This window comes from Schistocerca gregaria, chromosome X (genome assembly GCF_023897955.1).
Source record: "Schistocerca gregaria isolate iqSchGreg1 chromosome X, iqSchGreg1.2, whole genome shotgun sequence".
NCBI classification, from domain to species: Eukaryota; Metazoa; Arthropoda; class Insecta; order Orthoptera; family Acrididae; genus Schistocerca; species Schistocerca gregaria.
The window spans coordinates 618,030,473-618,045,247 of NC_064931.1; the positions used below are offsets into that span (position 1 = coordinate 618,030,473).

A 14,775-nucleotide genomic window follows, 5' to 3' on the forward strand; every position below is an offset into this window, starting at 1 on the left:
TCGACAATAGTCACAAATAAGTATTTACTCTTCATCTTCACTGTCTATGCCACCACATGAATTGTGTGCACACTCTGTCATACGACCCAGCCCTCATTAGAAACGGAGTAGAAGTCGCCACAGTAGAGACACTCAGCATCCTCTCTCTCTGATTCTCTCTTCTCCGTCATCTTCTTCCTTTTATTTTTCTTAAGGTCTTTGATGTCCTCTGTTTAGGTTTTTTTGGGTGTACAGGTTGATATGTTTGCCTTAAGTTGCACTGCACCTGACGTCTCTGTCCTGACATTGTTTTATATTTGTACACCCTCCTCCTTTCTGTCTGCCTACTTTACGTGTGACAGCATTCTGCAGTTCCTTCTTATAAGGAGAATCTGTTAATACGACGGTTTTTCCTTTTCGTCTTGTAGTCCGCCGAGTATTTTGACAGATTAGTGGGATGAGAATGACAGCCTAGGATGTCATTCTATATCTGGAAAGCTGAGTTGTTCGGCGAACATAGCTGGTTGGGAGAGTCTGGCATCCATGAACATCCAGGCTGGGTTTGCTTTCTACTTGCATCAAAATATGACAGGGCAGAACGGGACACTATTCCATTCTGCCCCGTCTCGTTCCGCCCCAACAGCACTTTTGAGGTTAACAACTTTTGTAGAGTGTAATAACTGACGTATTTAAACGCATTAAATAACTAAAGTATTACAAATGCCATGCACTTTAAGGGAATGTGTCATTTTAGGGTATACAATTAACAGCTTACCTGGCGTATAAATTCACCAAACGTTAGAACAACGCAAGCGGTAACGTGACGGACAACAATTCACTTAGATCTCGCACTTCAAACTAATCAGAATGGCTGCCCTCACTTCCCTTCCATTGGGAGAAATAGTTACATGCCCATACAACAGGTTGCAACACTGTCCAGTCTAGAAAAGAGCAGTTTCCCATTGTGCCCAGCTATCCCGTTCTGCCCGGAGTTCCGCTACTACATCACTTAGTTTTCATCTTACATTTTCCACAGTCTCAATAAACACAGCTTCGTTAAATGCCATCAGAACCCGACGGTCGGTCATTTTGCCTTGTCATTGCTGCTTTACAACAGTAACCTCGTGTACTCAACTTGCGTACTAAGTCACGTCTAGCCTTACACTCCCACACTCTTCAGTGAGAGAGAACGAATCGATGAGTGTGAAACGGCCGTCCTCAGACTCGTCATATTCGGGGAACTACAGCGGGAACGAAGGGAGTTCATTTAGCACTGATGTAACAGCGACGCCTGGATTTGTAAGGAATGCAACCCGCAAAATCAGTCACGAACTCGCTCTCTTTCTGTTCTCTACATAGGTCCAGACAACATATAGCGGCGGACATCTCGTGCCAGTCTATTACCATCGCGTGAGGGCCACACAGTCCAATGTTTGGATTACCCTATTTAGCTAGAGGAGATCGTGACACAGGAAATTAAACAAATCGTGGGTGTACCGTACGCTGAAGTGCAAAAGACGAACAAAACACAACAGATGCATATCGTTTCTACACCATTCACTACTGTAGTGAAGAAACTACATGGCCCAGTCAATTACAGTGACTACCAATTCTGTTCGACCTCAAAGTGCAGTAGTCACTCTGATAGCAGGTGGCAGCGGACAGCACAAGCAGTGGAGGATATATAAAGCGTGCCCGGGGGACGAGGAAAACAATGCAGTCATTGGCGTATTGCAGGAACGGAGCGATGTGCGATTTATCTAACGCCCAAAAGGGCATGATCATTAGCTTTCGGGCCAAGGATGGAAACAGTTCCGCAACGGTAAAGTTCGTAAACTGTCCGCGTGCCGCTGTAATTAAAGTACACGGTGCATGACAAAGCCGGCCGAAGTGGCCGAGCGGTTATAGGCGCTGCAGTCTGGAACCGCGAGGCCGCTACGGTCGCAGGTTCGAGTCCTGCCTCGGGCATGGATGTGTGTGATGTCCTTAGGTTAGCTAGGTTTAACTAGTTCTAAGTTCTAGGGGACTAATGAACTCAGAAGCTGAGTCCCATAGTGCTCAGAGGCATTTGAACCATTTTTTTGCATGACAAAATGACGGTGCCTAAAAAGTCCGCCGAGGCAACACTGGTCCACCACGAGCTACAAATGACAGGGGGGGAACGACGACTGCGGAGATGTGTGCAGCAGAATAGACGTGCAACTGTTGAGCAGCTGACCGCCCGGGTGAACCAAGCTGGATGCTAACAGTGTGTCCTAAACGATCGTTCAGCGAACATTGTTGCGTATGGGCCACTGCAACAGGCGCTTGCTCCATGCACCCGTGCAGTTGTTCCTCGACGAACGTAATATGGTCTGGGGAATGTCTTGGAGTGCGGTTTTTTTCTTTTTTTTTCCGTCACGATGGCATCCACCAGCAGGACAATGCAACGTGTCACAAAGCTCGCAGTGTACGTGGGTGGTTCGAAGAACACAGTAAGAGTTTACCGTACTCACTTGATAAGAAACTCCCCGGATTTAAAGCCAGTCGCGAATCTGTGAGGCCACTTCAACCGAGCTGTACTCGCTATGGATCCTCAACCGAGAAACGTTGGCCTCAGCAGTGGAGTCGACGTGCCTCCACATCCCTGTCGGTACCTTCCAGAATCTCACTGACACTCTTCCTGCACGTCTTGTAGCGGCCCACGCTCCAAAAGGTGATTGTTCAGGCTTTTGATATGTGCTCATATTAATGTGACTGGACGGTATAGTACGAACAGTCACTATATTTACCGAAACAGAAGCGAGCAGGATGAGTATTAACAAAATGTTCCTGCAAATACACTATGAGAAGCCTCCAGCTACGAAACAAGCCATTTAAAATGTAGACCAGGTTTTACGATGAATGTGACACAAAGGGATTAAGTTCTGTGCAGCCTCTAAAGTATTGTTACTCGATGCTGCTTAAGGTACGTTTACACGGTCCATAAAAATTATATAATGCCGACAGTGTTGTACGTCAACGTCGCGGTCACTCGAATTACAGCCACATGTACGGCAATATTGCTGCCCAGTGGTCCCAAAAAATGTTTGCGGCGATCATTTCCGGGCCAGAAGTGTTGACACGAACCACACAATGGCCGCGGTATGGACGAAAGCAAGATAGTGGAAGTGAGTGCGGCTCTCCTGCATTGGCATTCCACAAGTAAAAAAAGGTTGAAAGCAAAAGTAAAATTAGGCTTCGTGGACGTGTTCTTTCTTAAGTAAGCGAAATGCTTCCGAAATCTTAAAGCGTGAATTGATACTGGATACATAACTGTTCCTGAATTCAGAACACGATTTGTTAGAACCAAATTTGCAACTGTCCTTGAGCCAGTGCTGATTCTTATGTAAATCTGACGTACCTCTTTACAGTGCACGTCAAATCAATATGGCTCTGAGCACTATCGGACTTAATATCTGAGGTCATCAGTCCCCTAGAACTTAGAACTACTTAAACCTAACTAACCTAAGGACATCACACACATCCATGCCCGAGGCACGATTCGAACCTGCGACAGTAGCGGTCATGCGTTTCCAGACTAAAGCGCCTAGAACCGCGCGGCTAAATCTGTATGCCTCCTTACTCAAGGACTCAAGGATTGCACTAAAGTAGTTTGAAATAACAATGAAACGTTAATGTTTAATAAAACATCAGTATAGTGAGAGAACTAGTAATTTCATAAATGCAATGCATCTAGTGACCAGAGTTGCTGGACGTGGAAAGTAATGTATACAAACACCGTAATAAAAAAGTTGGTTGATTACATTAGACACACTTTTTGAAAAAACTTTAGACATTTTAAGAATCTTTGTGGAATAAAATTATGGCTCAGTATAGCATATCTTCTGCTACGACAGTAGCAGCTACACTGTCCTTTGTCAGGTTTCGGTTTCATATATACAAAGGAAGTTCAATAAGTTACACAACACTTTTTTCTCGGCCAATTTCAGTTAAAAAACTGCGGAATTTGTGGTGGGACATCATGGAATATTCCCGTTCCAGCCCTTATAGTTACATGAAGTTCCGATAGGTGGCAGCGTTATACGTAGCCTCGAAAATGGCGTCTGTAACGGAGGTGCATTCCAAGCAGACAGTCGTCATTGAGTTTCTTCTGGAGGAAAACCAGAGCATCGTATATGTTCATAGTCGCTTGCACAATGTCTGCGGAGACCTAGCAGTGAACAAAAGCGTGGTGAATCGTTAGGCGAGGCCTCCGTCGTCATCGCAACGACATGGCGCAAACCTGTCTGATCCCCGCGTGGCGGCCGGCTGCACATAGCTACGACTTCTAGAGTGTTGGAACGTGCGGACATTCTCATTAGAGGTGTTCAACGGATCAAATCGAACACGTCGATGGTCAGCTGAACTTCTCTGTTGGAGAGGAGCTCACGAAACTTCATTAGACTGTTTTTTCTCATCCACCCTACAACCCGGATCTCGCGCATTCCTGCTCCCATCTCTTTGGCCCAATGAATGATGCACTCTGCAGGAAGCAGTACGTGTATGGTGGGTAGGTTATTGATACACAGCAAGACGCTGGCTCCGGCGTCGACCAATAGAGTGGTACTATGCTCGCATACAGGCTCTCTCAGTAAAGCCGTCGCATTTAACGGAGATCATGTTGAAAAATAGTGTTATTGTAGTGAGAAGAGTGGGGAATAATGTGTACTTGAGTCCGGAATACAACCAACCTGTTTTCAGAAAAAAAGTGTGTTACTTGTTAAACTCCCCGTGTGTGTGTGTGTGTGTGTGTGTGTCAAAGTTTCGGACCATTTCGATTTCGTAGTAGTACTGTAATCATAAACGATAGAGCCATACAGCTTCCCTGTTTTCTGTAAAACCGACGGCGAGGAATTTTAAAATGTACTATGTAAGGAGTGGTAACACCGGTTCCCGTCAGATCACCGAAGTTAAGCGCTGTCGAGCTGGGCTAGCACTTGGATGGGTGACCATCTGGTATGCGGAGCGCTGTTGGCAAGCTTGGTGCACTCGGCCCTTGTGAGGCAAACTGAGGAGCTACTTGATTGAGAAGTAGCGGCTCCGGTATGGGAAACAGCGATACGGCCGGGAGAGGGGTGTGCTGACCACATGCCCCTCCATCTCCACATCCAGCGACGCCTTTGGGCTGAGTATGACACGACGGCCGGTCGGTACCGTTGAGCCTTCATGACCTTTTCGGGAGGAGTTTTTTTGGATTTTTTATGTAAAGAGAAATAATATACAGAGCGAAAAAAAAATGGCGCCCTCGGACTTCGCAGCGCGATTCCTCTCACATTAGCAATACAAAAATAACCCTCACAAAATTTCGTCCTGTGCGTATTTAGAGTAGTAAATGGACGTTAATGATTGGCAATCTGGCAATATTGTAATCACGCGTATGGTAACTACCTCTTTCAGGAAACAGTAGTAGTGCTGTGGAGTTAGTGGAGTGGATAGCAATTTGGGTTAGCATACAGGAAATCGAGGGCTATTTGTTTTCATTTGCTACAAGCAATCTGCGTGGTACGGTACCTGGCATCTTAATCGTCATACAGCTAGTACAATGGGTCCTCTACAAAAATCCCGCTAGGTCCTTACGTCACTAGTAGGGCTAGCAACGTGCTTTGCAAATAATTTTGGTGGGACCGTTACGGAATGGTACACAGAAAACAGGTTTGTAACGTAGTAGATGCAATGGCGCGAAACAATTTGCGTCCGCGACGTCCAAAAGGTTTCTGTAATAGTTTACCAATGAAAACGATTGTATTTCCATTTCTGTGTTCATAGCACGTAATTGCAAATGTTTTGTAGAAGACCCACTGTAATCGCTCTATGACGATTAAGACGCCAGATACGGTACCACACAGACTACTTATATTTAGTAAACAAAAACAAATAAGCCTCGACCCAGAATCGAACCCTCGGCCTCCTGCATGCGGACCCAAAACGCTGTAAACTGCACACCACTGCTTTATTTGTTGACAGAGATAGTTACCGTACACGTGATTACAGTGTTGCCAGATTGCCGATCTTTAATGTCCATTTACTGCCCGAAATATCAATAGGACGAAATTTCGTGAGAGAAATTTTTGGATTGCCCGTATGTGAGGAACCGCACTGAGAAGTCCGATTGCGTGAGTTTTTCTTCACCTTGTATATGAGAGAAACAATTTACATCCCATCCTCTTCCGTGTAATCGGTTGTAACAGAAAACCTTACGTTGTCATCTAAAAAAAAATGTTCAGCCTATATCCGCTCGGTCCGCAGCTCTTGGTCGTGCGGTAGCGTTCTAGCTTCCCGCGCCCCGGTTCCCGGGTTCGATTCCCGGCGGGATCAGGGATTTTTTCTGCCTCGTGATGACTGGGTGTTGTGTGATGTCCTTAGGTTAGTTAGGTTTAGGTAGTTCTACGTTATGGGGGTCTGATGACCATAGATGTTAAGTCCCATACTGCTCAGAGCCATTTATATCCGCTCGGATGTTCATTAAAGTATCGAATACAAATTTGAAGTAAATCAGCCAAGTTCTTTCCGGGGTTTTTGGTAACAATGTTAAACGGAGACTTTATATAGTGGTATAAATATGATTTTTTGCTCTGCTCTGCTGTGGCTATGGATGCACATATCATATTCATGGATAACGTGGTTGTCTTGATTGCCTACTTCTATACTTCTATAGCCAACAGACAAATCGACTGCCTATGGAAGGCAGCTTTTGAACTGAAGCGACATGCTATAGTTTCATGCAACTCGGCGCTGTAGCGCTATCTAAGCGCGCGCGCCTGCCTGCCTGCCTGCCTGCCTGCCTGCCTGCCTGTGTGTGTGTGTGTGTGTGTGTGTGTGTGTGTGTGTGTGTGTGTGTGTGTGTGTGTGTGTGTGTGAGAGAGAGAGAGAGAGAGAGAGAGAGAGAGAGAGAAAGAAGAGGGGGGGGGGGGGGGGGGGGAAGCATATACAGACATGGACAGAGACAGATGCGTCTCGGCCATACGAAATATTCTCCATCCTTGTTGGGAAACATCGGCAGCACCTCAGCAATATGTCGGCAACTGCCTGTAGCAGCCTGTTCCATCAGCAATATTGGCCAGTCATACCGCCGTGTAGGCAGTAAACCATGGCCTATGTAAACGCACCTTTCAGGGATGAGTGAAGCAGTCAGTTGGCACGTAGATCCATCATGGGGATTTGGAGCAACAGCAAGGACCTTGACACAGAGAAGAGCTCGGATTTGACTGTGTTATTTAAATATGTTGTATACCAAAAAATTTGATATACTTAAGCAATTGAAATGTTTTGCACTGCCGCGCGGGATTAGCCGAGCGGTTGGTTCAAATGGCTCTGAGTACTATGGGACTCAACTGCTGTGGTCATTAGTCCCCTAGAACTTAGAACTACTTAAACCTAACTAACCTAAGGACATCACACACATCCATGCCCGATGCAGGATTCGAACCTGCGACCGTAGCAGTCGCACGGTTCCGGACTGCGCGCCTAGAACCGCGAGACCACCGCGGCCTGCTAGCCGAGCGGTCTAAGGTGCTGCAGTCGTGAACTGTGCGACTGGTCCCGGCGGAGGTTCGATTCCTCTCTCGGGCATGGGTGTGCGTGTTTGTCCTTAGTATGATTAAGGTTAAGAAGTATGTAAGCTTAGGGACTCTTGACCTTAGCAGTTAAGTCCTATAAGATTTCACACACATTTGGACGTATTGTTTTGCACTGATATCTGAGGGAAGAGGGAATATTGGACATTAAGTTTTACTGATTAACAAAAACACTCACTTTAACGTATTTAAAAAAAAAAATTGTAGAAAGGTACGTTATAGTTTACGCCCGCTCGAGAGAAATGTCAGGGGAATGAGACGCGGCAGTGGAAAATAACGGCGTGGTACCTAGCCTGGTAGGTGGTACAGGCTAGCGGTTCATCTGACGATCGCGTAAATCACGTAGGTAATTTACGCCTTGTAAACGACGAACTTAACGCTCTATATTACAGTCTATTTACTAAGACTCTCAGTACGTGCGTGACCCCGCGGCACAAGGCTTTCGCCAGCGTGTGCCTAAGTGCCGGTTAGCCGAACGCCTTAACGCTCCGCTTCCGAGGCCGCGGGAGGCGAGTCTGATCCGGTTCGAATCCGTTTCGTGGATTAACACCGAGGCTGATGATCCGGCCAGCCTGAATGTGGTTTGTAGGCGGTTTCCCACATCCCACTAGGTGAATACCTGGCTGGCACCGACGTCCCTCTTAAAACACACGCTACGCAAACCTATAATAAACGTTCTCACACTAGCACAAAGGAGTAATGTAGACGCAGGCAGATGGGCTACACAGATTTCGTTCTAGTGCGGTGAATAAGAGCTTCATGATATCAGACGTTTAATCACTTCAAATCCTTCATTAATTACTGCGTCTGAGGAAAACTGTCGTTGGTTGGGGAGTAATAACAGCCAACACCAGAAATGTCTTAGCGCTAAGAACGTCCCCCACCACAGGAACAAAACTATCACCTGGTCACTATCAGCTCTGAGAAAATTAATAACTAGAAAATCACGGAAGTTAGATCAAAACAAAAGTACAACCGTACCTAGCTGATAATATGATCTACTTCTTCTCTCGTTCTCGCCTTGGAGACACACACAAAATAGTTGTAAATATTTTAGCTGAATTAATTCTCTAAACAATATATCACGCTTCAGTTAAGTATCCCTGTATATCTGGCCTAATAATTATATAACTTGGCCCCGTCATTGTATCCGTCGTTTCCTTAAACCACTGAAGGCAAATTTCGGGATGACGCCCATGAAAAGGACACAACCGATGTCCTTTCCCATCCTCCCCCAATCCGAATTTGTGTCGCGTCTAATGACACTGTGCACAAGACTATCATTCATTTGTAACTTTCAGTATGTCTAAATATGTCAGTGGATTGGTAAGTTCGAAATGGTTACAGTACACTCTGTGTAACTACTCTGACAGGTACGTTCTTCTCCTCTTCTGTGCCTATCTGTGAAAACAACATAGTGCTGCTTGTTGCGTACGACGCAACCTACTTAACGAGGCGCAGTTCGCAGAGGAAACCAGTCTCGTCGAGACGGTTATTTCGACATAGTATTAAAGCAGAGACAGTAACCCACAAGCGTTAGCCGTGTAGCAACTTCCGCTTCCGCGCTTCTCCTTCAACAAGTCCCAGGCGTATCAATGGATACCCCTTCCGGATTAAGAGGACAGACGGTTTGTCTGCGTCGTGGTATCCAATGCGGCACACCCCGAAGAAGACTAGAAAAGACGGATTCACGAGGAAAACTACCGTGACTACGGAGAGTACTAGCAGACAAGCCAAAAGCTGTGGGTGAGGAGACCAAAGGCCAATTCACACTGGCCGTCATGTCAGGTCACGTCACGTCACGTCATTCTGCATTTCAAATGGCGGCATCCACATTGGCCATCCCGTCCCTTCACGGCACCGCCAGGTATCTCGGGAAGAAAGTTTGACGATTGTAGTCTGTCGGATGTTGATCACAGACACCCCCTCCCCAGCCCCCCAAGCTCATTTTCTCCCGATACACTGTCTAACACACTCTTTTTACCAGGTTCTAGCTAAAATTGTTCGATTAACATACTCGTAGATTACGAATGTGTGTTAAGTTAAATGAAATGCTTGGAGTGTGTACTTCGCTTGTTTGTTTCGACGACTTTTCTCCACCAGTTCAATCTTAACTGGGGGTGCATAATATTAACTGTTTCAGTGCAGAAATGCCAGGAGTCAATGTGAAAAGCCGATGATGTTAAATGGTTTACCAACACTTAGTTTGCATTTCGTGTTAATGTTTATATTGTTCCAGAACATTTGTACCGTGCACAGCTGACTTTACATCATGTTCTTGGAGTAACTGAAAACAAATGCCACTCTACTGCCACTACCGAACTCTTAGGCTCACTGCTTATGTAGTTTCTTAACACTACGAGTTCTTTGAAGGTATTTTCAACAAAGACATTAATTGAGATACAATTGAAATAGGTTGTTTGATAAGAAATTACAGCTACAATTTTTGAAATAATAAATGACTGATTATAACAAATATGATTTCTAAAATTGCTTTTAAAGTTTAGTATAGAAATTCTGCTTCAGAAATACTTGATGCGAAATAATTAATATGACGTTAATTACAAAAAGAATTTGGATGCTAACATATTTTGGAGTACTTTACATAATGCTGAAATTGATTTTGAGGTCCAAATTTTTCATAATAATCTCGTTTTGACCAAATGATCAAAATAATATGTATGACAGAAAGTCATAGAACTCTTAATTACAGTATTAATTACAATCAACCTGATTTGAGTTTTTATAGAAACATAATATCTTGAGAGTGAACGTCGCTTTCAGTGCATCAGTTAGCTAGAAAACTACCCAAAAGATTAACTTTGACGTTTTATGAAATAATCTAATTTCGACGATTTCCCATTTGATGACTGAACTTATTTTTAACACTATCATTTCTACGTGATTATTGTCTGATAGTTACACAAATAAAATAATTAGTTTGTATGTAAATTTTCAAAATTGATGATTACAATAAGATACTTTTCCATTAATCAAAGATTCATGTTAATTGTATTTAAATGAGCTACGGTTTACTAAATAGGTGTGTCACATTTTAGCCGGCCGGGGTGGCCGAGCGGTTCTAGGCGCTACAGTCTGGAACCGCGTGACCGCTACGGTCGCAGGTTCGAATCCTGCCTCGGGCATGGATGTGTGTGATGTACTTAGGTTAGTTAGGTTTAAGTAGGTCTAAGTTTTAGGGGACTGATGACCTCAGATGTTAAGTCCCATAGTCCTCAGAGCCATTTGAACCAAGCCATTTCTTACATTTTATGTACTTCATTTCCAATGCTACCTGATACAGTATAGGGCACAAAAAGTTGTATTTTAACGTTTGCTATACTGTGACATCTGTGTTGCATAATACGTAAAAGCGTGGTATCGAATACTTCATGTAATGGTCCCCACAGAATGTCCCAACGCAACGGCCATCAGCAGTTTCGTTTCATCGTGGTTTTCGTGGTTGATATCAGTTGTTTATTGATCCTTATTTGTTATAAATTGTTTCGTTTCGTTATTTGTTTTGTTAATATTTATAATAAATGGCGAAAGATTAACTGAGGTAGTGAGGTAGCAGTCTGAAATTGTACGAGATGAGCATGCTACACTAACTGCCGTCTGCTACATTTACAAAATGGATTTTTGTACATCCCGGTACCATATTTAATATTTTACAATGAAATGGACTGTAATATGGCTGCAATCTGAAGTGAAAAAAGAATTGTGGGTAGAATCAGATTGATTAGTGGGTGGAATGTATTTTAATATTGTGAGACTTCTGTAGTATTCATAAAGAACGGGACGGAAACCTTCAGAGTTTGCAAGTTGTTTGCTTAAATGTGTGTTTGTGGCAGGCTCATTTATTGTTAAGTAGCTCTCTGGATTTTGTGTGAAACAGTTTTGCAAGCATCATGGTCAATATTTGTGTGGTCTCACTAGCTAACCTCAGTAAAAACAAGGCACTTGAACTATTAAAAGCCAAATACAAGATGTAAAGAAAACACACAAATCTTGAAGGGAAAGTTATTACTGGAAGTGTGACCATTGCACAAAAATTTGTACTGAACTAGCAAATAAACTTAACCTTAACAGACCAATTTTTCACGGGACGTATTGGCAGCTCATAACACTGTGTTCCTTTTAATAATTCTGGGTGCCATTCGACGCAACAGATGAAAAAATCTGATGCTTCGACTTTGTAAAATATGAAATCAAGATTCCTCTTCCTGGAGCTCCTTGTATAGTGTGTGAAATTCCACTTTTGTACTAAAAAATGACATTTTTCGCAGCCACACTTTTTTTCGTGATTTGCACTTCTGGCTACCTTCTGTAATATACAAGTAATCCAAGAAAGCTACAAACCATTTGAGTCCAATAAATGGACATTTTATTACAAGTGTGCACTCCAGCAGCCACGTATGTAAGCTACCACGTTGTGTTCGTGCACTTCACTCGTAAAACCAGTTGAAAATAGTCTTGCGAAGATCGTATTGCCCGCGAAATAAACGGTTGAGGGCAGCCATGCGAGTTGAGCTACCGTGACGTGAACTGACTTGACGCTCCGTGAGGTGACGGACCGTGTGGGTACAGTGACTGCCAGTGTGAATTGGCCTTAATGCAGAATCCCAAGCCAGGGCACTCCTATAGAGGCACTGTTTCTCACTGTAGTAGTAAGCATCCGACACCCGGGCAGTAAGTACACATCATGTTGTTCCTGCAGATCGGCTATAGAATGTGATCGTGTAATTCACTCCTGCTTAACTGTCTGCTGTCTATTTTGTATGTGTCTACTCATGTTTTAGTCGTAATAGCAAGACAATACAATTGAAATTACAGACCGAGGTCTCGCTACCTCTCTTTGTCGCGCTACACTTTACGGTGTGTGGCAGAGGGTGCTTCTGGAACCAACATCTTTTCCCTCCTTCCTTGTTCCAGTCACGATTGGCGCATGAGAAGAATGATTGTAGGTTAGGATTCATACGAGCTCTAATATCTTTGTTTTTGTCATTCCGCGAAATGTGTGTGGGAGGAAGCAGTATGTTGCTAGACTCTTCTTCGGACTTAGACTCCCGGAATTTCATCAGTAAACCTGTCCGTAATGCACAACGCCTCTCTTGTAGTGTCTTCCACTGAAAATAAACGACTCCTTGTCGAAACGCTCCGCTCTTCGTTGGATCTTCTCTATCTCTTCTATTAGTCCAATCCGATAATGGTTTCAAACTGTTGGACAGTACTCGAGAATCGGTCGAACAAGTTTTTCGTTTGCCCCCTCTTTCATAGATGAATTACATTTTGTTAAGATTCTTCGCGTGAATCTCAACTTGGAATCTACTTTTCCTGCAGTTAGTTTTATATGGTCATTCTCCTTCCTGCTATCGTCTTCCGGTGTAGCAATTTTCCTATGGGCAACATCATTATCCGCGAATGTCCTCCAACGTCATCCATTAAATCATAAATGTATATTTTAAACGGTAACGGCTCTATAAGAATCCCTAGGGGTACACCTGAAATTACCTGACATCTATCGGAAATTGCCTTACAAATGACGGTTATATTCACTAAAAAACAGTGCGGAACCGTATCGAATGCCTTTCGTAAGTTAAGGACCATGACACGAACCTAGGCGAGTTTTTCGACAATGCTTTGGCTCTGGTGGACGAAGAGAGCGTGGTACATACTGCCAGTATATCTGGAATAATTGGTTTTTCGCTGTCACTTTTTTACAGTCGGCATTATAACTTTATTACTGAAGCTGAAATGGCAAAACTGAATTACCGCCCGTTGTAATTGTTTTAACTCGCCTTTTCGCTCCTGCACTTTGCTGCTTGATATTCAGCATAGGTAAAATATCGTTTTTAAAATTTCCCTAGGTAAAAATACCGCTATTGTTATTACTTAAAATGGCGGCGCATTGTTATTCTAGTTTCAATATTAATTTCATTTCATCAGATTGGAGCTTTGTCTCCAGTTTTCAGATGTCGATTGAAATATTGTCTACAGAAGTGTTACTTTGCTGTTGAATTTCTGAAAGAAAGTAATAATAATTAATGTTGACTTGGAGGTACATGTTTGCTGTGTGACGTAATATCCTTATAGTGGGGAGGCTGTTGCTTTTTGTTACGCAGGGTGTGGCACGGCGGTGGTGGCTGCCCCTCAAGAAACACCCACCAAATTTCTGTGTGTGTACAATGAAGCAGAACTACATACAGGTACATCTCAGCAAACTAACCTCGCTTGAAACTCACATTGCTTGGATTTTGCTTAAAGCTTGACAGTTTGCACAGGTCGTTTCTGTCAACCTGCCGTACAATGGTATTCCACGAGACAGGGCAGCCTATTAGTTTTCAAGCTTAAATTCCGTAGATTAAAATTACTAGCAGGCTGTTTTAGTTGTACAGTCTCTCTAGCGTAAGGGCTCACTGTAATCCACCTACACATCTACACATTCATAGCTTTCAGTACAGTGGCACTCCAAGCGTAACATGCAGGCAAGTGAAATAGCGTTAAAAACTGTAAGGAGAAACCAGTTCAATATAGGATAGGTATTCGTTCATAAACAAGACACTTTGTTTGTGCTGCAATGACGACATTTGTTATCCCGAACCCTTTAAATTTGGAAAGCGTTGTGATGGGAAACAACATACAGTGTCGTTTTTAATTATGGTCGTAGATTTCGTACAGAAGACGTCCAAATCTTTTCCATAAACGAAAAGATAGTTACGGTTAGTTTTGCATTTTCTGGCTCTTCCTGTATTCTCAGTCTGTGTCTGTTTCTAGGTCGAAAGTCGCACTTGCACCTTATGTGCGAAACTTTTCGGGACATTTCCATCGAAATGGTTCGTTTTTTGTTCGGAGTTTATGTGTGCACTATGGATTTAAACTCTTCGCTGGCAGTCTGGTAAATAATTAACACAAGACCTTTTTAAAATGTATAATATCGATACAAAAAGTTGCCTATGCTATTTCAGAACACACGCTGAAAATGCATTTGAAATAAAAAGTAAAAAGCGTCTGGATCAATAGATATCACTGTAGCACTATAAAAGGCGCCTGGTGTATAAACAGATAAGTAGTTGCATAGCTGCTGAGGAAACGATCACATAGCAAACGTGTTGAAAGCCGCCGTAGTTCATACGTAGTAAGGTTTCGACCCGTCCGCGGGGAGATGAAACACTGACACCTCAGCCTGACAGATTTAACG

The 14,775-nt window shown here is 43.5% G+C and overlaps 1 protein-coding gene across 7 annotated transcripts in view; it reads left to right on the top strand.

Moving 5' to 3' along the window:
- LOC126297429 (F-box/LRR-repeat protein 2) overlaps positions 1 to 14,775 on the top strand; it is a 274,474-nt gene that overhangs the window by 183,877 nt on the left and 75,822 nt on the right. The window contains exon 2 of one of the 7 annotated variants that reach the window (XM_049988250.1): positions 13,700 to 13,783. The exons of the other annotated variants lie outside the window; for them this stretch is intronic. Within the exon in view, the coding sequence (XP_049844207.1) occupies positions 13,700 to 13,783 (84 nt within the window). The remainder of the gene's footprint in view (positions 1 to 13,699; positions 13,784 to 14,775) is intronic. 7 annotated transcript variants of the gene reach the window in all.